The sequence below is a fragment of the Pipistrellus hanaki genome, assembly GCF_964339955.1.
Source record: "Pipistrellus hanaki genome assembly, chromosome: 3".
NCBI classification, from domain to species: domain Eukaryota; kingdom Metazoa; phylum Chordata; class Mammalia; order Chiroptera; family Vespertilionidae; genus Pipistrellus; species Pipistrellus hanaki.
In genome coordinates, this window is record NC_140505.1 from 179,879,979 (window position 1) to 179,904,479 (window position 24,501).

The 24,501-nt window shown below is 37.2% G+C and overlaps 1 protein-coding gene across 3 annotated transcripts in view; it reads right to left on the reverse strand.

Moving 5' to 3' along the window:
- CRY1 (cryptochrome circadian regulator 1) overlaps positions 1-24,501 on the reverse strand; it is a 44,746-nt gene that overhangs the window by 3,734 nt on the left and 16,511 nt on the right. For 2 of the 3 annotated variants that reach the window (XM_084880124.1, XM_084880123.1), the window contains exons 2-8: positions 11,219-11,327; positions 8,576-8,718; positions 7,657-7,841; positions 6,938-7,026; positions 1,983-2,123; positions 1,572-1,883; positions 2-153 (exon numbers count right to left, since the gene is read on the reverse strand). In XM_084880124.1, the coding sequence (XP_084736250.1) occupies positions 2-153; positions 1,572-1,883; positions 1,983-2,123; positions 6,938-7,026; positions 7,657-7,841; positions 8,576-8,718; positions 11,219-11,327 (1,131 nt within the window). Of the gene's footprint in view, position 1; positions 154-1,571; positions 1,884-1,982; positions 2,124-6,937; positions 7,027-7,656; positions 7,864-8,575; positions 8,719-11,218; positions 11,328-24,501 lie in introns of those variants that run through there. The other variant, XM_084880125.1, reaches the window with a different exon arrangement.

The following is a 24,501-nucleotide window of genomic DNA, read 5'->3' on the forward strand; positions in this document are numbered from 1 at the left end:
CCTGATATAGTCTCCATTGGGATCTGTTCTTCTACCAAAACCAACAGGGCAATAGCAGTGAAAAAACTGTTGAAAAAAGGAACTACAAGACAGCCACATCCAACTTCCAGCATTTATGCTCCAATCTGCATCAAGCAGTAATTCTTCAAATACCTTCAGAAGTAATAGTGACCAATTAGTTTGCACACACATATTCTCAAAACAAACATTTTCCAGGTCTCTGCAGATCAAAAGTCAAGGCAAAGAAAATCTAGCACAGAACTATAAAATTAAACATTCCAAAGTTAGCTTCCTCATTTCTGTTTTATTCTATGAATTATTTCAGGAAAATAAATATATCAGTAACATAAGTGGATTTCTAAATAGAATTTACCTTTCTCCCTTCTCTCAAAAGGCAGTATTATGTGGGAGGGTAAAAATTATTCAAGTCACTGATTTAAAAGGAATATGAGATTAAAAAATGAAAAACATAAAAGCAAGAAACACTTTCAAAAAAGCAAAAATGCTAACAAATAAATCACCAACAGAAACGTAGAAGCTTGCTAAACCTAAAGAGAGCATCCAAATTAAATGACTTTGGAAAATGCAAAGTTTACGTTTGGAATATCAGTTATTTATTTACTTATTTATTTTTAAAATCTTTGTTAAAATAAGTTTGGAATTTCTTGATCCAAGAGGAAAACAGAATTAAAATAAACGATTTTTAATAAATTCATGAAGTAGGTGTTACACATCTTCCTCATGTAAACTCTGTACTAGGAAATATAACAGATGTAAAAACAAACAACAGGGCCGAAACAGGTTTGGCTCAGTGGATAGAGCGTTGGCCTGCAGACTGAAAGGTCCCAGGTTCGATTCCAATGAAGCGCATGCACCTTGGTTGCGGGCGCATACCCAGTAGAGGGTATGCAGGAGGCAACTGATCGATGATTCTCATCGATGTTTCTAACTCTCTATCCCTCTCTCTTCCTCTCTGTAAAACATCAATAAAATATATTTAAAAAACAAACAAACAAACAAACAACAGGATCAGAACTGGTCTTGGAGAGGGGAAATTTATGATATAAGTAGGAAAGTAAAAATATAAGTACTGTTATGTATAACCAATATGATGCTATAAAATAAACTATACTTCACTTTACATAATGAAAGTACTACCAAAAAGTTGTGAAGCTGAAGTGAAGTGAAAGGATATATATTTTTAAATGTATGCTATGAATTCACTGTTTATAAAAACTCTTGGGTGAATCTTTTCTGTGACAGAAATGATTACCTATAAGTATGTCAATGCAATTAAGTCCAGAGCATTAAATCTTATATATCCTTGATGGCTAGGCTGGTTTGTCCACAGAAGTGACTTGAAATGAACTGAACCAGTTTTTGCCATATCTCCTGTCTGATTTTATCATACTGGTCCCCAAAAGTGTGATTGTATTGCAGGAATTAAATTCTTTGACCAGTGAAAAACTAAACTATAAATGAATAAACACAATGGACAACTTCTAGGAAATGTCTTAGTAAAGTATACAGTCCTTCAAAATAAGACACGCTACATTGGTTCGAACACTTACCTTCATTCCTTCTTCCCAACTAATCCATAGGTCACCTCGTGTAACGAAGCAAGCAACTGCGTGTCTGGCCAAATGGTGAATCCAACCCTCCTGACGAAGCTGTGTCATGATGGCATCAATCCATGGAAAACCTGTCCGGCCTTCTGCCCATTTTGCTAAAGCCTCAGGATTCTTATCCCAAGGAATCTGAACACAGATGGGGTTTCCTTCCATTTTATCAAAGCGTGGATTATTTGTGGCTGCTGTATAGAAAAATTCACGCCATAACAATTGCCCATAAAGGGAAAGGGGAGGGGAACTGTTCTTCTTTACCTAAGATTAAAAAGCAAAAAAGTATTAAAAGCAATTTTTAAAGAAGCATCTTCAAAAATAAAGTAAAATAAAATAAAATAATGCAATTTTAATTAATACCTTTTTGTAGAGATCTGTTAGTTTGAAGTAAAATAGTCGACATGATAAACAACCAAATCGGAGGTAAGGACTGAGTCCAGTAGGGCTAGCAAGCAGGGAATTGGCATTCATTCGAGGTCTTTCAAAGTTAGCTACCCATGCCTGAAAACACATAGAGAATTACCTTAACTTTTTCACTTTAAAGGAATGTTTAAGATTTAGATTTTTAAAAACTGTTACATAGTTCTTAGGGGATAAAGTCTTATTATTCCAGCCACAATGACATGTTTTTGTTTTTTGTTTTTTAAATATTTTTTATTGATTTTTCACAGAGAGGAAGGGAGAGGGATAGAGAGCTAGAAACGTCGATGAGAGAGAGACATCGACCAGTTGCCTCTTGCACACCCTCTACTGGGGATGTGCCCGCAACCAAGGTACATGCCCTTGACCAGAATCGAACCTGGGACCTTTTAGTCCGCAGACTGACGCTCTATCCACTGAGCCAAACCAGTTTCGGCCCACAATGACATGTTTTAATAGAAAACAAGAAAGGATAAAAGTGAGAATTCTGGGGAGGAACCAAGATGGCAGCATAGGTAAACACCTGTACTTGCTGCCTCGCACAACCACATCGTAACTATAAGTAAAAGACAAAATGGATATCCAGAACCATGGGAAAACTGGCTGAGTGCAAGTTCTACAACCAGAAGAAAATAAAAAAGTGCACAGACACGGAGGTGCACACGAAATGGCCTGACAATTGGGTGCGCTGGTTTTTTTTTTAATCAGGAGGGAAATACAAACCCCGATTGCTCTGAACTTCAGTTCCAGACAAGAACCTGGGGACACAGACTCATACAGGGAGAAAATGGACTGGCATTGAGCTGGAATGCAAGCACAGAGGTGCTTGCAGCGATCATTGTTCCTGCATGGTGCCGTGGGACCAGAGACCGGGGGCCTCTTTGAGGTAGGGCCGATGAGCAGCCATTGCTGTTTGCTCTGCCCTGGTGATTTCCTGAGACACCACTCCACCCAATTTACAACCCCATCCAAGCTATGCGCAGCGGCTTTTGTGTATGAATGACCCAGCCTTTTGCAGCCTAGAACCTAACAAACTGCACTTGGGTCAGAGAGCTCCAAAGCTTCCAGAAGAAGGCCCAAGGCCTGGTAGCAGCAGCCAGCCTTGCTTCATAGCTGGGCCTCATCTGGGCACTTCCAAACCCCAAACAAAGAGGAGGAATCTGCACATTTCTCTGTAGCTTCTGCTGGGTGGCTTCAGGCAGCGGCTGACTTTGCACCTCCTTGGAGATCCAAGAGCCAGTGTACCCAGTGGTCAGTGTGAGACCATACTAGATTACAACTCTTCACATAAGTGACACACTCAAGGGGCAGACTCCGTGAGCACCAAAGCCCCACTGAAGCAAGTATTGCCCAGTAAGGGTGTCTCCAGCACAGCAGTCCTTCCATTGTAGACACAGCTAGTTCTCACAGCCAGTTGACCTGGAGGTCAATTCCTTCCACTGATATCAACAGCAATCAAGGCTTAACTATAACAAGACTGTACACATAGCCCACAGAGGGATGCACCCATAGTGTTCACCTCAGGTGATTGGGGAGGCTGAGCCACTGGGCCCTATAGGATACCTAGTATACTCAAGGCCACTCTATCAACACAGGGAAGCAGCCAAAATCCAGAGGAAAAAAAACAAACATGTCATAAATGAAAGAAATGGAGGAAAGCAAACTCCTGGATATAGAGTTCAAAACCACGGTTATAAGATTACTCAAGAATCTTTTAGAAACCACCGAGAAATTTAGTGAGACATTCAAGGATATGAAAAAGGATCAATTAGAAATTAAGTATATACTGACTGAAATAAATAATATATAGAGACCCACAGCAGACTAGAGGATCCCAAGAATCAAGTCAAATATTTGAAATACAAAGAAGAAAAAACACCCAACCGTAAGAGAAAAAGAAAAAAGAATCCAAAAATATGAAGATAGTGTAAGGAGCCTCTGGGATAACTTCAAGCGTATTAACATCCGAATTAAGGGGGTGCCAGAAGAGAGAGAGTAAGATATTGAAAACATATTTGAAGAAATAATGTCAAAAAACTTCCCGTACCTGGTGAAAGAAATAGACTTACAAGTCAAGGAAGCGCAGAGAATCCCAAACAAGAGGAATCCAAAGAGGACCAGACCAAGACACATCATAATTAAAATGCCAAGGGCAAAAGAGAAAGAGAGAATATTAAAAGCAGCAAGAGAAAACCGGTTAGTTACCTACAAGGGAGTATCCATACAACTGTCAGCTGATTTCTCAACAGAAACTATGCAGGCCAGAAGGGAATGGCAAGAAATATTCAAAGTGATGAATAGCAAGAACCTACAACCAAGATTACTCTACCCATCAAAGTTATCATTTAGAATTCAAGGTCAGATAAAGAGCTTCACAGATAAGAAAAAGCTAAAGAAGTTCGTCACCGCCAAATCAGTATTATATTAAACTAGAGGCCCAGTGCAAGAAATTTGTGGATGGTGGGGGGTCACTTAGCCCAGTCTGCACCCTCTCCAATCTGGGATCCCTCTCACAATCCAGGACTGCTGCCTCCCAACTGTTTGCCTGCCTGCCTTCCTGATTTCCCCTAAATGCTTCTGTCAGCCTGACCACCCCCTAACCATTCCCCTGTCAACCTGATTGATATCTAAATCTCCTGCCAGCCTGTTTGCCCCCAACTTCCTTCCTCTGCCAGCCTGGTTACCCCTAACTGCCCTCTCTTACAGACTTGATCACCCCCAACTGCCCTCCCTTACAGGTTTGTTTCCTCCCAACTGCCCTTCCTTGCTGGCCATCTTGTGTCCACATGGGGGCAGCCATCTTGTGTGTTGGAGTGATGGTCAACTGCATGTACTCTTTTATTAGATAGGATAGAGGCCTGATACATGGGTGGGGGGCAGCTGGTTTGCTCTGAAGGGCATCCTGGAACAGGGTGGGGCTTCTCTTGGGGCATGGGGCAGCCTGGGTGAGGGGCCTGTGGTGATTTGCAGGCTGGCCACACCCCTCGGTGACCCAAGTAGAGGCCTTGGTATCAGAGATTTATCTATCTTCTACAATTGAAACTTTGTAGCCTGGAATGGATCCAAGCCTTCTGCTCACTCTGTGGCAGCAGCCATTTCTGTTGGGATTTATTTATCTTCTATAATTGAAATTTGTAGCCTTAAGTGGAGGCCTGGGCCAGCCAGGGTGTACGGAAAACTTGACTTCCTTCATTGCCAGGGAAACCCAAGCCTCCCTCCTGCTCTCTCTGTGGCTGTAGCCATCTTGGTTGGGTTAATTTGCATACTTGCTCCCGATTGGCTTGTGGACGTGGCTTGTGGGTTTAGTGGAGCGATGATTAATTTGCATATTACTCTTTTATTAGATGGATGATGAGAAGAAAAAGGAAAAGATAAAATTATGAACAACAAAGTGACAATAAATACATATCTATCAACAAGTAAATCTAAAAATCAAGTGAATAAAAAAATCTGATGAACACAATAAACTGGTGAATAATAGAATTAGGGGCATAGAAAGTAGACTGAGAATTCTCGGTAGGAAGGGGGTGTGGAGGGTGCAAGAAGAGATTGGACAAAAATCTTAGACCTATGGACGAAGACAGTGGGGGAGTTAAGGGCGGGGGGGGGGGGGGTGTTGGGAAATGGGTGGGAGTTATGGGGGGGGGAAGATGAATAACTGTAATAATCTATTTTTTTTAAAAAGTGAGCATTTTTTTTCAACCATCCCCATGTAGCACATACTCATCCTATATAATAAAGAGGTAATATGCAAATTGAACCTTGTGCCCTCGCATCACAAGATGGCCACCCCTATGTTGTCACAAATGAGTGCCCCTGTGTCATCACAAGATGGCCGCCACAAGATGAGTGCCCCCACATTATCACAAGATGGCTGCCCCCACATTGTTACAAGATGGTCGGTAAGGGAGGGCAATGGGGGGGGGGGGGCAGGCCTGCAGGGGAGGGCAGTTAGTGGTAACTGGGCCAGCAGGGGAGCAGTTAGGTGTCAACCAGGCAGGCAAGGAGGGGTTGGGGGCTATCAGGCTGGCAGGCAGAAGCGGTTAGGTGTAATCAGGCAGGCGAGTGGTTAGGAGTCAGCAGTCCCGGGTTGTGAGAGGTATGTCCAACTGCCGTTTTAGGCCCAATCCCATGCAGGGATCAGGCTTAAACCAGCAGTCAGAAATCCCCTGAGGGGTCCCAGATTGGAGAGGGTGCAGGTTGGGCTGACGGACACCCCCCACCCTGCATGAATTTCGTGCACTGGGCCTCTACTGTGATATAAATTACCTCCAAATTCCTAACACAACATTGAGAGCTCCTTTCACCTGTCTCTTTGACACTGCAGTAAAGGTGAAATAAAAGAACTCTACCCTAGCTTCAAAGTTATGGTCATTAGATACCAACTTACACAAAAAAGAATAGAAGAGGTAGTGTTGTTAAAAGCTGAAGAGGAAATAATCAGAAGAGGAGGAAAAAGAATTTAAATAAAGAGATAGTAGGTCATTTTCAAACAATTAAGTTTATGCTATTTTTTTTTCCAAGGAAAACTGGGTGAAAGAGATGGCTGCCGTTTTAAAAAAAAATATTTTTATTCATTTGAGAGAAGGGAGAAGGAGAGACATAGAAACATCAATGATCAGAGAGAATAATTGAGCAGTTGCCTCCTGCACACAACACATGGTACTGAGCCTGCAACCCGGGCAGGTGCCCTGACTGGGAATTGAACCGTGTCCTCGTGTTTCATAAGTGGATGCTCAACCACTGAGCTACACCGGCCAGCCAGTTTATGCTATTCTAAGTATTTCTCTCTATCCTTTTTTAACCAGTCTATTTTTTGTGGTTTTTTTTAAAAAGCAAAATTATTTTTACAATGCTAGTTTGGAAATATGTGCATGATCTATATATTATTATACTTTTCTTTCCAAATGTCTTTCCAAACGTGTAAGTGCTTCAGTTTCTCCACCTGGCCAAACTGCAGAGGGTAAGCCATCTGTATCAAAACCTAAAAAAATAAAGATAAAAAGATAAATAATAATAATAATTCCAGAACATAAATACTTTTTATTTCATCCCATAAATACTTTTAATTTTCCCTTTAATTGCAAGGAAAAATAATTGAAGAAAAATTATGACAATAGAATAAAAATGAATTGATGACCCTGGATAGATTCTCACATATAACAATAATGTTTTCTATTCTTTAAAATGTGTATTTTAAGTTGATAACAGATCACATACTTTATTTTTATTTTTAAAAATATATTTATTAATTATAGAGAGAGAGTAAAGGAGAGGGAGAAAGAGAAACATTGATGTGAGAGTGGAACATTAATTAGCTGCCTCCCACATGTCTCTGGTAGGGGACCAGTCCATAACCCAGACATGTGCCCTGACTGGGAATCAAACCATCAACCTTTCTGTGCATGGGGCAACACTCAACCAACTGAGTCAGACCAGCCAGAGTGATCACATATTTTAGAACACAAATAATACACAGATTTATCATATCTAAGGTTTGGTTTCTTTTACTTTTTCTCCTATCTCTTTTAATGCAAAATACATGTCAAATCAGAATGAGTTTTCTGTGTGATTTATTAGCTCTTAAGTTTCAATTTTTACCATTTATACCCACCTAGTTCTTCCAGTGAAGGGACTCCATATTTCTCATCATGGTCATCAGACAAAGGAGTTGTGCACTTTTCTATCACTTCCAAAGTAATTGTCTCTACTGGTATTTCTAGTGGTTCCATTTTGCTGATGAGAGTTTGGAATCTTTTATAAGTAAGAGGCGGTTGTCCACCATTAAGTTCTATGATCCTATTACAAAAGTTAGTAAAACCTAGTTAGTATAAAAAAAAAGACAATATATTTAAGCTCTGAAAAGGCTTAAAACCAGAAAATAAATAAAATTACTTAACTTATAGAATGACCAGGAAACTTGTTAAAAATGGTAAAGAATAAAAAAACAATTTCCTTCATTTTCTAGACATCTACTAGATGTCAAAAATATATAGCATGAAAATACCAAAACCTTTAAGACAAAGGATATTAAGCACCTATGAGTGAAAAAACAAGTGGCCAAATAACAATAACATATTAAAAGCAAAAACATAAAAATGTAAAAACATATAACTTAGCTCAAAGAAGAACTGTAAAAACATTAACTCAACTCAAAGAATCTATTAATCAATCAATAAAAACTAAACCAGGCCAATATTATATCAAGGAGCAAACAAAGTATCATTAATTAGGATTCTATATTACTATAGTGATAATTACTTTCTATTTTCTATTTGCTCATGCTTTTGTTAAAAATATCAGCATACTGCCAAACCGGTTTGGCTCAGTGGATAGAGCGTCGGCCTGTGGACTGAAAGGTCTCGGGTTCGATTCCGGTCAAGGGCATGTACACATCCCCAGTAGGGGGTGTGCAAGAGGCAGCTGTTCGATGATTCTCTCTCATTGATGTTTCTAACTCTCTATTCCTCTCCCTTCCTCTCTGAAAAATCAATAAAATATATATATTTTAAAAAAAATATCAGCATACTTACTTGTCTAGGTCATATAATGTATGTGAAATTTGTACAATCACTTCTACTCCAGCTTCAGTAGCCAGTTTCTTAATAGCTGCATCTCGTTCCTTTCCAAAGGGCTCAGAATCATACTCAATTGAAAGTTTAGTAATGTTCCATTCCTAAAATAAGATGAAGGGACAAAATGTACACAAATTTTAAGAATGAAGACTGAAAATTAAATTCATAATTTGTATATCAAATGATTATACATACATCAATCTTTAATTGGCTAGGGCTCAAAACACATCAGAGAAAAAAGTTATCCGACATATATGTATGTAAATATGTGTATATAAAAATGCTCTGACCCCATTCCCAAGTCTACTCAACAGAAATGGAATGAACAAATGCTATAGAGAGGAGAAAATGCATGCTAAAAAAGACAGCAATACTGAAACTATTGTCACCACCCAATAAATTAAAGGTATTGTTATCAGGTCTCAACTATTTTTACCTCTAATATGGGAAATAGGATTACTTACCTATTAAAAAATCTCACTATTTTCTGTGTTAAAATAATAAAACCAGAGGCACCCTGGCCAGGTGGCTCAGTTGGTTGAAGCATCTGCTACACCAAAAGGTTGTGAGTTCAATTCCCAGTCAGATCACATACCTAGTTTGTGGGTTTGATCCTCAGTCGGGAAGCATGTGGGAGACAACCAATCAATGTTTTTTTCTCTCTCTCTCCACCCCCTCACCCTTTCTTCTTTCTCTAAAAAATAATAAAATTAAAAAAAAATTTTTTTTTAAACCCAGAAGCAATAATGTAAATGAGTCTGCTAGTCATAGACACAGTATTTTTTCCCTCAGAGAAACTAAGAGTGTGATTAGGGTAGGGAAGGAAATCTACTTTTTATTTTATAACCGTTTAGCCTTTCGTTTTTCCAAACACATGCATGTAGTAACCTCTAAACGACACTTTAGAAAACACACATCAATACAGTAAAAAAAAAAAATTTAATTCCCTCTATGTCTTAGACCAGTGGTCGGTAACTCATTAGTCAACAGAGCCGCAGTTTGCTGACCACTGTCCTAGACAGAGTAAATAAATATGAAAGAAAGTTTTCATAAATGCCATTTTATAGAGACTATTGTATGTAGCCCAAGGAAAAATCAGAATAAAATAATAAGCACTTTATGTGTATGTGCCTCTCTGCAAATTGACTAGACAGATCATCTAAATGCAAAAGACTATTTGATCTAATATGCTATTTTGTACAAAAAAATTATCAAAACAAAGAACACAAAAGACTTGCTGAGTTAAAATAAGGGTTTTTTTTAAAAAAAACAAGAAAATAAAAGTTTTGTTATTTTCAAAGCAACTACAATTCTTTTAGGATTCATTTTACTTATACCATATGAATTTAGAGATAAAATTGAAGCAATTACCCACATATAACTTTCTTACTCATGAGTTGTTGATAAACTATTACTGTTGTTTCTGATATGCTTTCTACTGAAATCTCTTCCATATACCTAAGTTAAATTCTGACGCTAGGCAGCTACAGTAGTGAACAAATTTTAATGTAATAAATTTTCACTAGTCAAAACTCTTGCATTAGCCAAACCCTAAACATTACAGGTTTCTTTCACACTAGCTGAAAAAAGCTAGGAAGTGTAACTTGAATCCCAGCACTGGGAACATTCTCATTCAGGGAAAGGAATGTTCTCTTTTGAATTAAAAATAGAAACATTGCTATTATAAAAACTTATGAATTAAACAGCTGCAAGACAAAAAGAAAATATACATTTGAAATTCTAATGGTAGTAAATAGGAAGGGATGAATAAAAAAAGCTAGGAAACTCAGCTTTTGGTCTGAGCACTTCCATGAGCTAGTTGTATGACTTTGGTCAACTCATTCACTCTCTCTAGGACTAATTTTTTCATTTGGAAATAAGAAGAAAGAAATAAGATGAGAAGATTTTTATGATTCTACCAAGTTAAAAAAAACAAACACACCACAGTTTTGTATTATTGGTAGCATGTCAATCGTTACAGGCCTTTGACTCAGAAAGTCTTCTTCAAAGAATTATCTCACAAATGTAGTGGTACATGTGATCAAAGATATGTATATCTGGACAAGAATGTTCAATGACAGCATTATTTGTATTAGCAAAAAGCCTGTGGAAAAATAATTCAATGTTCAGTAGAAGGCTAAAGAAATTATATCATATTTACACAATGAAATACTATGAAGTCATTTAAAACAATGGGGAAATAATATGGAACAATCTTCAAAATAATGGTTATATAAGTAAAGCACTGCAAGGAATGCTGTGTTTTTAAAAAAAGGGGGAATAATAACATACACACAAAAATACACAAATATACATTATTTATTCAAAAATATTTCTAATGAATATACAAGAAACTGATAGTTTTTACAGTGCTTCTGGGAAAGAAACTAGCTGTTTAAGGCAGAAAAAAAAATTTCATTATAAGCCACTTCTTTTATTGTCTAATTTTATAATGTGTAACTTTTTTTACTAAATAAAAGAAAAACCCACAATATTTTTATTTAAAAACTTGTATTTCCCACACCTTAAATTACCCAAAACACCTTATTTACCTAATATGTGTCTTCTCTGACAAGAGATTACTATTTTATGCATGATTACCTTGAAAAGCCTAGGAAACACATCTGCTGGTTGTCCACGAATCACAAACAGACGAGAGTTTAATTTTCTCAGATTAGAATCAAGGTCTTCAAGACACTGAAGCAAAAATCTAGGGAGAGGATATTAATAAAGTTATTAAAATATATATTTAGAAGATATGAAATATTGCAAAATCATGTTATTCTAAAAGTTGAAATGCCAACTCCATCATCTTATCTCTTATCACCTCTAATCCCCCTATTTAATAAAAGAGTAATATGCAGATTGACCATCACTCCAACACACAAGATGGCTGCCCCTATGTGGTCAAAGATCCCGTCCCTATGTGGACACAAGATGGCCACCACAAGATGGCCAGCAGGAGAGGGCAGTTGGAAGGGACCAGGCCTGCAAAAGAGGACAGTTGGGGGTGACCAGGCCTGCAGGGAAGGGTAATTGAGGGGGACCCAGGTCTGTAGGGGAGAGCAGTTGGGGGGGGACCAGGCCTGCAGGGAAGGACAGTTAGCAGTGACCAGGCCTGAGAGAGGACAGTTAGGGGCAAACAGGCTGGCAGGGGAGCAGTTAGGCATCAATCAGACTGCCAGAGGAGTGGTTAGGGGGTGATCAGGCTGGCAGGCAGAAGCAATTAGGGGCAATCAGGAAGGCAGGCAGGCAGGTGAGCAGTTGGGAGCCAGCAGTCCTGGATTGTGAGAGGGCAGTCGGACATCCCTCAAAGGGTCCCAGATTGGAGAGGATGCAGGCTGGGCTGAGGGACAACCCCCCTCGCTGTGCACGAATTTTGTGCACTAGGCCTCTAGTATAAAATAAAAGGCTGATATGCAAATTGACCTAATGGCAGAACGACTGGTCAATGTGACGCCCACTGAGCACTAGGGGACAGATGCTCAAAGAAGGAGCTTCCCCCTGGTGGCCAGTGCACTCCCACAGGGGGAGTGCTGCTCAGCTAGAAGTCAGGCTCATGAATGGTGTGTACAGGAGTGGTAGTGGGAGCCTCTCCTGCCTCTGTGGCAGCACTAAGGACTGGTGCAGGGAGCCGGCCGAAGCCAGCTGTCAGACATCCTCTGAGGGCTCCCCAGACTATGAGAAGGCTCAGGCCAGGCTAAGGAACACCCCCCCCCACCCCACACACACACACACACCATCACCACCACCACCAAGTGCAAGAATTTCATGCACTGGGCCTCTAGTTGATATATAAATTACTATTTCCAGAATCTATGTTTTCTAACTACAGCAAAAATTTCTTAGTATTCTTAATGAAGTTCCTAAATTAAATCTCTAATTTCCATTAAGTAATAGTGACTTAACAAAAGTTTAATTTGTAAATATAGAAATTATTTTAATTAATAAAATAATTAGCCCTAGCCGGTTTGGCTCAGTGGATAGAGCATCAGCCTGAGGACTGAAGGGTCCCAGGCTTGATTCCGGCCAAGGGCACATGCCTGGATTGCAGGCTTGATTCCCAGTAGGGGCCGTGCAGGAGGCAGCCAGTCAATGATTCTCTCTTATCATTGATGTTTCTATCTCTCCTTCTTCCTTCCTCTCTGAAATCAATAAAGAAATATATATTTAAAAAAAGGAAGAAAAATAATTAAATTAATTTATCTCATTGTTTAAACATGATCAGTTGAATTCAAGTTCATATAGACAAACGAATCTGAAAAAATATAGAGCATTTTCTATTGGAAAAAAATATAGAAACAACCTATTTAATCACTCTGAGCAAATGAATAATTTAAACATTTGAGAATGTTACTGGGGTATACCATAATGATCTAGACCTTGTTATTTCTTTTTTTTATTTTTAAAGAAATTTCTTTATTGATTAGGTATTGCATATGTGTCCTTATCCCTCCATTAAACCCTGAACCCACCCACCCCCCTCATGCCCTCACCCCCTGGTGTTCATGTCCATTGGTTAAGCTTACATTCATGCATACAAGTCCTTTGGTTGATCTCTCCTTCTTTTGCCCCTCTCTTCCCCCCTTTCCTCTGAAGTCTGGTAGTCTGATAGATGCTTCTCTGCTTCTGGATCTGTCCCTATTCATTTATGTTGTTCGTTATATTCCAGAAATGAGTGAAATAATGTGGTATTTTTCTTTCTCTGACTGGCTTATTTCACTTAGCATAATGCTCTCCAGTTCCATCCATGCTGTTGCAAATGGTAAGAACTCGTTCTTTTTTACTGCAGCGTAGTATTCCATTGTATAGATGTACCACAGTTTTTTAATCCACTCATCTGCTGATGGGCACTAAATACCTAAAATAGATCTGCCAAACAATCTCTTTCAACTCGTAATCCATTACCATTATATACAATAGCAAATATTCCTGAGGCACATTTTCATGTACAACGATCTCCTATATAATAAAGAACAAATTCTTTTCTTTGGCCACTAATTTAGGGTTCCCAGGTGATTTCCTACCATTCTCCTTTCCCTTCTACCAAAATAAACTACATCTCTTTTCCCTAGACATCCAATCTCCTGGAATTTGCTCCATGTTTTCCCTTGGTCTGGAAAATCTTTCCCAATTCCCATCTCTTCAAGTTCATATCCTACTCATCTTCAGTCTTCCAGCTGTAACTTCTTTATTCTCTGAACTGTCAAAGAACATAATGTACCTCATCCTAAAGAAACTTTCAGATGGCACCTTATAGCTAATGCAAGCATGCGCGCGCGCGCGCGCGCGCGCGCACACACACACACACACACACACACACACACACACCACTTTCTCCTCCTGATGAATTTCAAATAAAGTATCTGTGTTTCATTTCTAACTACACAGTTTCCTAACCTGTGTTTTGGTTTTTACATTTTGCAAACAAATCTCATCATGTGCCGTATACAATTTGTTGAAAAGATTAGAAATAGGATAAAATGACCTACAGAGTTGTCTTGTACAGTCTTGAAAGAATTATAAATAGCATAAAATTACCTAGTAGAATCATTAGTACTCGGCAGATATCATTAAACAGAAGTTATAATTATTCTCCCTTGGTAATAATTTATATATGTGGGTGTATATATTGATTTTAGACAAAGGAAGGAAGGGAAGGAGGGAGGTGGGAGAGAGAGAGAAACACTGATGTGAGAAACATACAGCTGCCTCTAGTACATGCCACTACATTCATGCATACAAGTCCCACTGGAGATTGAACCTGAAACCTGGGTATGTGCCCTGACCGGGAATGGAACATGCCACCTTTTGGTGCATGGGGTAGACGATGCTCCAACCAACTGGGTCACACTGGCCAGGGCCATAATTTATATTTTGGAAAAAAAGTAACGTGTATTTTTATATGCAAATACCTGGGCATGCCAACAGCAGACAATGAATTAGTCTATATACACCTATATACAGAATCATCTTGAATTTATCACTTCCCCTAAATGTGACTTTGGATAAAGGTTCCATGAAAATTTTTCCAGTGACAAGGTAAATGTGAATATGAATATATATGGCATGATAGAGTACAATTAAGATCCTGAATCAACTAATCTCTAAGCATATAATTCTTCCTTGATAATACCATAAAATAAAACCTCCAATATCTCAGGTTCAAAGTATCAACTTATTGACAGATAGGATATCTTTTTAGTGCTGAACAAATAATGTTACTTGAAAGGGTGCTACATGAAGTCTAACCTTTCATCCTTTATCCTCAGCTGGGAAGCAAGTGAGCTCTCTCTGAGTTGAGATTCAGTGTGTTCCAGAGAATACTCCAATTTCAACCTTCATTTATTACAAATACATGTGCCTTAGAACAGGTATCCAATATTGAATGGAATGATTTTAAATACTGTATATTGAAAATACAAAGGGCACACTTTTAACAGGAATATATTTTCAGACCTCCAAGTTGGCATACTTATTGTTCCCTTGAAATTATAATCCTTTGAAGGTTAAATTAATAATGCTATTAACTACATGCAACAGATTAGTTTTTAAATAGGCCTAAGGGCAGTAAAACTCACTATATCCCTTTGCATAATTGTACTGCCTACACAGAAGCACAGTTCTCATGTTATTTAATTGTAACACTAACTGTACTAGTTCAAAATAAACTACAGATGTGCTAAGTGAGAAAATATATTTCTTCCCTTTAAACATTTTAAAGATTGTTTTTAACCTCCACAGATCACTAGCTTACTACTGTTAGAAAAAACACATGCAGTGAGTTTCCTTATACCACTTCCAAAGATGATTTCAGCATGAATCAACAGACGTTGTTTCTTAAAGTAGGTCACTGCCATAGCAACCAGTGGGTGGTTTGGTACACTCCCCGTCACAATGACCTACTTTCCAGCCTGTGCTAGAACAGCTTTATATAACTAGAATTTCTAGTTCTGTCTATAAAATAGTCTATAAAAGACAATGGTAGAATATGACACAACCCCTCTGGTGCTGAAAATAAGGCATTATGAATTAATATGTATCATACCAGGATAAAACCATCTGGTTCTGCAACTTTAGTTTATAAAATATATGTTCAACATTAAAAACTACACTTTGACTATCTAAGCTAAAACAATTCACTGCTGACTCTAGAGAACTGATTTAAAGAATATAAATTAAAATCATTAAAACCCCATGCATAATATCCTCTTTTTTCCTCTGCATGAAACAATAAAATTAAATTTTAAAAATTAAAGTTCTGGACATATTAACTATAATGAAGAAAAAATAGAGAGTTTCAGTCATTAACCAAAATCTATGGTATTTTATTAGAAATTTAAAATTATAAATTTTATTGCATAAAGTTTATATATGCTTTTTTTCTGGCTTGCAACAAATTCTTAGTGCTTTTAGCTAAATCATCTTTCAAACTGTCAGAATATCTTAAATATACATTTTCTATGGAGAAGAGTTTAATGTTAAGTAAAGATTACATACACATTTTAAAAGCAAATTTTGTATTTTGGAAAGCTCTAATGGTAATAAATCAGTGGATCTATACCATGTCATAGTGTCTATTTAATAAATGTTTTACAATGCCTTCTTTTAAATTATGAAATAAGATTCATAGATAGTATAGTATCTCTATATACACAATTTTAAAACATTACATATTGCTCTACTATAATACATGGGAAAGGTTAGTTAAAGGAGGGTCATTTATACTTAAAAAGAAAGTAACACATGCCCTGGCTGTGTGGCTGAGTTGGTTGGAGCATCATTGAGTACACCAAAAGGTTACAGGTTTGATGCTCAGGAGACAACCAAAAGATGTTTTTCTCTCACATGAATGTCTTTCTCCTTCCCTCCCTTCCCTTCCCCTCTTCTCTCACTCTCTCTCTCTCCTTTCCTCTCTCCAAAATCAATAAAAACATAACCTCAGATCAGGATAAAAAAAAAGTAACATGTACTTCTATATGAAAATACCTGGGCATGACACAAAAAGACAATGAATTAGTTGGAAACCTACAAGTACATACGAAATTACTTTTAAATCCAACAGCTAAAAAAACCAGACTCATACAGTTGCACATTATTTAGAAACTTGAGTGGTATTGCCTCTGGTGAAGTAATTTTCTGAATATTAGGCAAGGCTTAGTAAAGTTCTAGATAAAACAAAGCATCTTCCCTTGATTTACATAGGCAATAAATATATTTCAGGAAAACATGGTATATATTAAAATTGTGTAAAAAAATCCTAGTTTTTACATATAACAATAGATTTAAGCTCTAGGTCAGAAAACAAAGAGTAAGTTTTTCACTTACATGAAATATCTGCTAGAACATTTGAAAGATATGTGGGACTCAGGACAACTATTTATTTGAGAAACTATCCTGAGCATTGCAAGTTTTCCATTCTTGGCCTCTTTTCACTAATACCACTAGCTACCTCCAATCCCTGTGACGAACAAAAATGTACCCACAAATTCTTAAAAGACCTTCTAAGAAGTGATACTGTTCATTACTCACATCATTTCATTTATTTGAGAAATACAAGATAAATGAGATTCCAATACTCAAAGACCTTAAAATCTAGAAAAGAAACTTGAAAATATACATGTTGTATATGAATATAACAAAACCTATTATAGCAGAATGCAATATACTGTATATTGTAAGAGATACATATGGATACCATTAATGTGCTTTGAAAAATCAGGAGGGAGAATGCACTTCTGAATATATTTTTTGAAATGGGGAAAAATTTCGGCAAAAATTTCAAGGATGTGGTGAGGCCTTGCAATATCAACATGATTTTAATATCTGGAGATAGGGAGGGAGAATTACTGGCCATGAACTATAACTTCCTTAAAGACTGGGACTAGGCCTTATTTGCCACTTTCCAGTGCATGAACAATGCTTGATACATGGAAGGTAAAAAATTAGTTTAACAACTAAACCAAATAACTAAGTAAAAGCATATGAAAGGGACTTTAGAGAACCAAATAACTAAGTAAAAGCATATGAAAGGGACTTTAGAGACTTGATTCAACAGGCAATGTAGTGTAAGAAAAAGAAAATTCTCTGAATGTCTATTGTACTGGGTATCTTATGTATACAACAACTTTATAAGACTCTCATTTTTTAAATGATGAATCTTACACTAATCAAGGGCATTTTCCAAAGTAACTCAGCTAAGCAATAAAGTAAAAATTTTAATTTGGAAGTGTCTGACTCCAAACCCATGCTCTTTGCACTATATGATGCTACACTGCTATAGTATAGGATATATAATAATTAAAATGTCTTAGAAAAATTAGTCTGATAGCTTTAAGGACATCAAAGTGATTATATCAGTTTTTACCTTCCAGATGGAGGACAAGCATTTATGTTAATTAAGACAGAATGTTAGATTGCACTGAGGTAACAATCCCCAAAGCTCACTGTCTTAAAATATCTACCATAATATCTAAACCAATATTGATATATATGCTATATAACAATAAGAAATATTAATAATACAAAGGAAATATAATGGTGAATTTCTTAATGAAGGGTGTATTATGGCAGCACAGACAAAAACCTAACTCTGTGCGTGGAGGCAGAAGAAAGGGAACAGGGGTAAGTATGAGGAAAACAACATTTAAGCACAATTTTGAATCAGTAAGTGTTGATCAAGAGGATAAAGGAGAAAAGGGCAGTCAAAGCAGAGAAAACAGTGTTCTTAAGTCAAGGAATTCATAATAACACAATACACGAGTGGGGGGAGGGAGGACTGAGCAAATGACTACCAGTTTCATACTAATACTAAGATATAAATTTTCTCCAACCCAAGTGTTAACATTTCAAAATAGTCAAAATCAATGTCAAAAAATACCTACCAACTTCAGTTGCTGATACTACATAGGATTAAAATACCCTAGTAGAAAGAACCAATAACAAATAACAAAAGGAAACTTTTAAACATATTTACTCGACTACCCCCAAAATAAGGAGTAATAAGAGGTTAACCAGGGTACTAAAGTCAGCTCTAATCTTGAGGATTTTTACAGAGCCCTGGAAACCTTGAACTTAATCCAGGTTGAGGAGGACAGAAAATAAAACCCAAAGGCCGTCCAAGGTGAGGAAGCTAATAATAGACCCTCAATATAAAACCTGGGTTTCAAAAAGCACTGCCCACAATTCAAGTGTAATTTAGATGTGTCTTAAGTCCCAGCATAGGACAGCAAGGAAACTTGCCTGTTACTGCTCTGTTTGAGATGAAAGAAGATAAATCTCCCATTCCTCAGCAGGGGTCCTCAAACTTTTTAAAGTGGGGGCCAGATCATGGTCCCTCAGAGAGCTGGAGGGCCGAACTATATGAACTACTAATTCCTACTGTAACACCTCGGCTGCGCTCACTGCCCAAAAAACCTGGTGGGCCGGATCAGACTCCTCTGCGGGCCGCATGTGGCCCGCGGGCCGTAGTTTGAAGACCCCTGCCTCAAAGGAAAGGGAAAAAATAGTAACTTTATAATGAAGAAACCTGGCAAACACTCCCTTAACTACATGATCAGAGTAAATGCCACCTATGTAAGTCAATCATGTTGGTATCATGTGCATTCTGATATAATGTGATAAGAACATTTTACCTCTGTGGTATTTTCCACAAAATCCATTACCCAAATTTAACGATGAGAAAAACATCAAACAAACCTAACTTGAGGGCCAGTCTACAGAATACATGACCAGTATTCAAAATCATAACTGTCATTAAAACAAGGAAAGCCTGAGAAACTGTCAAAGACAGAGGAGACATATGACCAAATGTAACATGGTATCATGGACAGGATCCTAGAACAGAAAAGAACATGAGTGGAAATCTGAATGAAGTCTGGAGTTTAGTTAGTGCTATTGTTTCTTAGTTTTGACTAAAGTACATTGGTAATGTAAGAGTTAATATTAGGGGAAACTAGGTACAGAGGACATAGGAACTCTTAGTACTATCTTTGCACATTTTGTATAAATCTATAATTATTCATTTATTTATTTTAAAATTATGTCTCCAAGTGCACAATCTCAATGCAAGTTCATGGAATGTAAGTGGTCTCAAGCATATCATTGCATTTTAAGTTATCCCCGGTTGGTTGTGATCTAAAATGACAGTTAAGTATTCTCTGGATTCTCGACTTCAACTTATGCCTCAATTTCCACAAAAAAGTCCTATTCAAAATCAACCAACCAACCATTCAATCACACAATACACAAAGAGACAACTTAAATCCGAGTTGCAGAATGAGAGGCCAGAAAATGAACTGCTAAAAGATGCCAATTCAAGAAGCTCATGGCGGGGGGGGGGGGACAAAAAACTCATGAATAAGAAAGAGAACACAAGGTAGGAGACAGGGGATAGGATGAATGGGCAGTGGGGGAAGAGGGGAATTAAAGATAGAAATGGAGAACAGATAGAAATGAGAAGAGAGATAGAGAAGAGGGCAAAGATAGAGAAAGGATCCACATATAGACACATCATATTGAAATTACTCAAAACCAAAAATAAAATATATAAAGTAGCCCGAGAATATTATATTAAATGGGTATTATAATATATGGAGACTATTTATTCAAGTATACGTGGGATATTTATGAAAATTTACTCTCTATTAGGTCATAACAAACACTGTATTGAAAAAATGTAAAGGAAATGGTATTATAATATATTTTGAATTTAAAAAACACGTTTCTAAACAATTTATGGGACAAAACATAATGGATTTTAGAAAATATCTGGAATTGAATGATAATGAAGAAAATATATCTAAAATGAGCAAAATGCAAAACAAACAAACAAAAAAAAGTGGTATCAGAAGAAAATGAAGCCGATACCAGTTTGGCTCAGTGGATAGAGCGTCAGCCTGCGGACTAAAAGGTCCCAGGTTCGATTCCGGTCAAGGGCATGTACCTTGGTTGCAGGCACATCCCCAGGGGGTGTGCAAGAGGCAGCTGATCGATGTTTCTAACTCTCTATTCTTCTCTTCCTCTCTGTAAAAAATCAATAAAATATATTGAAGAAGGAGGAGGAAGAGGAGGAGGAGGAGGAGGAGGAGGAGGAGGGGGAGAAGAAGAAGGAGAAGAAGGAGAAGAAGAAGGAGAAGAAGGAGAAGAAGAAGAAAATGTATAGGCTTAAATGGTTATATTAGAAAAGAAGTGAAATTGAGTTAGGAAAACAGCAAAATTTTTAGAAAAATAAAAAGAAGGAAATGATAGAGTAGGAATTAGTGAAAATAAAACACAAATACATAATAGAAAAAAAGCCAGAATTTATTATTTGAAGAGACAATAATATAAACATCTGGCAAGATAAATTAAGGGGTAAATGGGAGAAGAAAAAAAATAAGGGATATTAAGAACAGAAAGGGAATATAATTTCAGATACTGCAGGGATTAAACAGAAAATAAGATAGTATAAACAATTTTATGCAAATAAATTTGAAAATTTAAATGAAATGTGTAAGTTCCTTGCTAAAACTAACTCAAGAAGAAATTTAAAACTTACCAAAGCTGACTCAAGAGCAAAAGAGGACATAAACAATCCTTCCTAAGTCATTAAAGAAACTGAATCAATGGTTAAAAATATTACAAAGAAAACATAAAAGGCACTCAGCCTTACAGATGAATTCTGTCAAACATTTAAGTAATAAACAAATCTAATTTTATGGAGTATATACAGAGGATAGGCAAAAAAGGAACACTCCTCAACTCATTTTATATGGTGAGATTTGACACCAAAAATTGCTAAGGACAGCACAAAAGGAAAATTGCAAGCTAATATCAATAGTATAATTTTAGCAAACCAAACTCATCAATATATAAAAAAATAATATACATCATGATCAAGATGGGCTTAACCTCAGAAAGTTGGTTTAATGCAATTCATTTCATTCATAGAATAAAGAGAAAAAAAATCATTACCAATTTAACAAATATAGAACAAGCAGCCACTAAAATTCAATTTATTTAAGTAACTTTCTTAATGTGAACAAGAGCACCCACAAAAATACTTATAGAAAACATCACATTTAATGGTAAAATGTTAAAAGCATTTCTTTTACGACTGGGACAAAGACAAGGATGCCTGCTATTATTAATGTCTAATTTTAGAAACCACTGCATTCTATTCAACCAATACAAGAATGCCTAAAAAATGTAGTAATAGAAGAACAAGAAATAAAAGGTATAACAATGGGTAAGGATAAAAACAAAAAGATAATTATTTACAGATAACAGTACTGATACTATCAATATATTAAAAAAATAATTACAGAAGTTATTAAAATTAATAATGGGATTTAAAAGGGTTAAAATCACTTAATTTCTGGAATCAGTTTACACTAATATAATTTATGTAACTTATGCCTCTCTTATCTAAATCACACAAAGCTATTTATAATCTAGACCTCTTATTATTGTCTAATTTTATTTTATATATAAATATAAATATATATATACATATATACATATATATACATATATATACATATATATACATATATATATATATATTTTTTTTAAATTGATTTTGTACAGAGAGGAAGGGAGAGAGATACAGAGTTAGGAACTGTTATGCCCAGACTTCGTGATCCCCAAGGACCACCAGGGAGCCGAGTCCGATGCAATAAACAAAAGAGCATTTTTCCATGCTAGCATGGGCTCTGTCCCACTCACGCTGGCAGCATGGTGGAAGAGAGAGCGAATTTCGCCCAGTCTAGGGGTTTTACTCAGGTCGGTGGTGATGTCACTGCCTCGGCTAACCCTGATTGGTTGGGTGAGGGCTAGAGTCCAGCCACAGAATGGAGGATAACTCCGCCCTGCCCCACAGTGGGGTCAGGAGCCCATCCTAGCCCCGCCCTGCCCTCTCATCCCCCCCCTTGTCTAATGTGCATGAGTCAAATCATTGACTCAGCCTACTTCCTTTCAGCATAACCATACTTGTCTAATTTTAGAAACCACTGCATTGTGGCTCTGCCAGGGTAGGCCAAAATCAAGTATAAGATCTATTTCCAGGCTTTAAAGGATTTACATACAACTAAATAAAATCTGTCCAACATGTGGTCAAAATATGCTGTCCCAGATCGATGTAAAATACTATTCTGCAGTCTAATCGTTCTATTTGAAAATTTTCTCCTTCAGAAAGAGTAGTTAAATGTCAATTATCTACACTAATAAAAGAGAAAGAATGCAAATTGACCATATCTTTGTGACACCCACTAGCCAATCAGGAGTAAGCATGAAAATTAACCCAACAAAGATGGAGGGTTAATTTGCATACACAGGTGCAAAGTGGCCAGAGGTGGGACACTTGTGCCATAACCATAGTGACGATGCAGGTGCCCCTAGGCAGCGTGAGAAGGCGAAAAGGCAGCTCTGGGACTGGAACGAAGGCAGAAAGAGGGCTCCGGCTAGAGTGAAGGCGGTGCCAGCAGCCAGGGGAAGGAAGGCCCATTCTTGCACGAATCTTCATGCATCGGGCCTCTAGTATCCCAAAAAAGCTAAAATCGTAACTTAATAAATTTTTAATTTTCATCTGTAAAAACATCTCAGTAATGTTGAAAATTTCTTTTCTTTTTCTTAAAAAAAAACAAAACACCTATGATCTAGCACATGTCACTAAGGTCCGTCTGAAGTATGGCCAAAAGTCAAAATCTTTCCCATACTGGCATTGCTGCAAAAAGTGAGTCATATAATGCTATCTATTCATCCATCTATCCATCAAAGATTTATTGAAATCCTATTGATATTGTTGTGGTCCCTAGGGTAAAGGTGAGAACAAAATTAAGAACCTGGAGTCATGAAGTTTGCATATTTGATTATGTGACAATGATGACAACCACAGCGACTATGACAACCACTACAGCAATAGCTGCAAATGTTTAAAAGTGTGTATTATCCACTGCTCTAAGCATTTTACATGCATAAACGCAATGTCCCTTTGATATAGGCATTTCTTTCATTTACAAATGAGGAAATTGAGGCACAGAAAGGTTAAGTAAATTTCCCAAGGATTCACTAAAAGAAAAGTAGAAAAGCCAAAATTTTAAACTGATTCAATCTGGCTCCAGATATTAAGCTCTTAAACCACTACACAGTATTTCAGTTATGATCATTTCTATAGAGAAAACTAAAATAGGGTAAAAGGAGGAGAGGGTAACTTTATGGAGTGGTCATAGAAGGAGGTTTTTTTTGTTTTTGTTTTTGATGCCCTACTGCCAATTCAACATCTCCTTTTAAAAGTCCCCTCAAACCTTCTCTTTCCATGTCTCCCAATCTTAGTTAATAATGATTCCATAATTAAAGTTACTTGGGCCAAAGTGTCACCTGATTGGTCAGAATAGGATATACTTATGTTGGTTAACAAACAAGCCCCAAATAAGTGGGTGACAAAGCAAAAGTTTTTTGTTTTGTTTTTTTTAATATATTTTATTGATTTTTTATAGAGAGGAAGAGAGAGGGATAGAGAGTTAGAAACATCGATGAGAGAGAATCATCAATCAGCTGCCTCTTGCACACCCCCTACTGGGGATGTGCCCGCAACCAAGGTACATGCCCTTGACCGGAATCGAACCTGGGACCTTTCAGTCTGCAGGCTTACGCTCTATCCACTGAGCCAAACCAGTTTTGGCAGCAAAAGTTTTTTATGTTGCTTATGCTGAGTTCACTGCAGTTCTAAGTAGTTATTCTCCAAGTGGTGACTTTATCATTCTAGCTGCTTTGACCTTGTGGCTCCATAATTTGAACAAAAAGACTCCTTCACAACAAGGGGAACACTAGAGAAGCATAAAGCAGGCCTTACATTGACTCAGCCAAGCACTTATTTATTACACAATTAATTGGCCATAACTGAT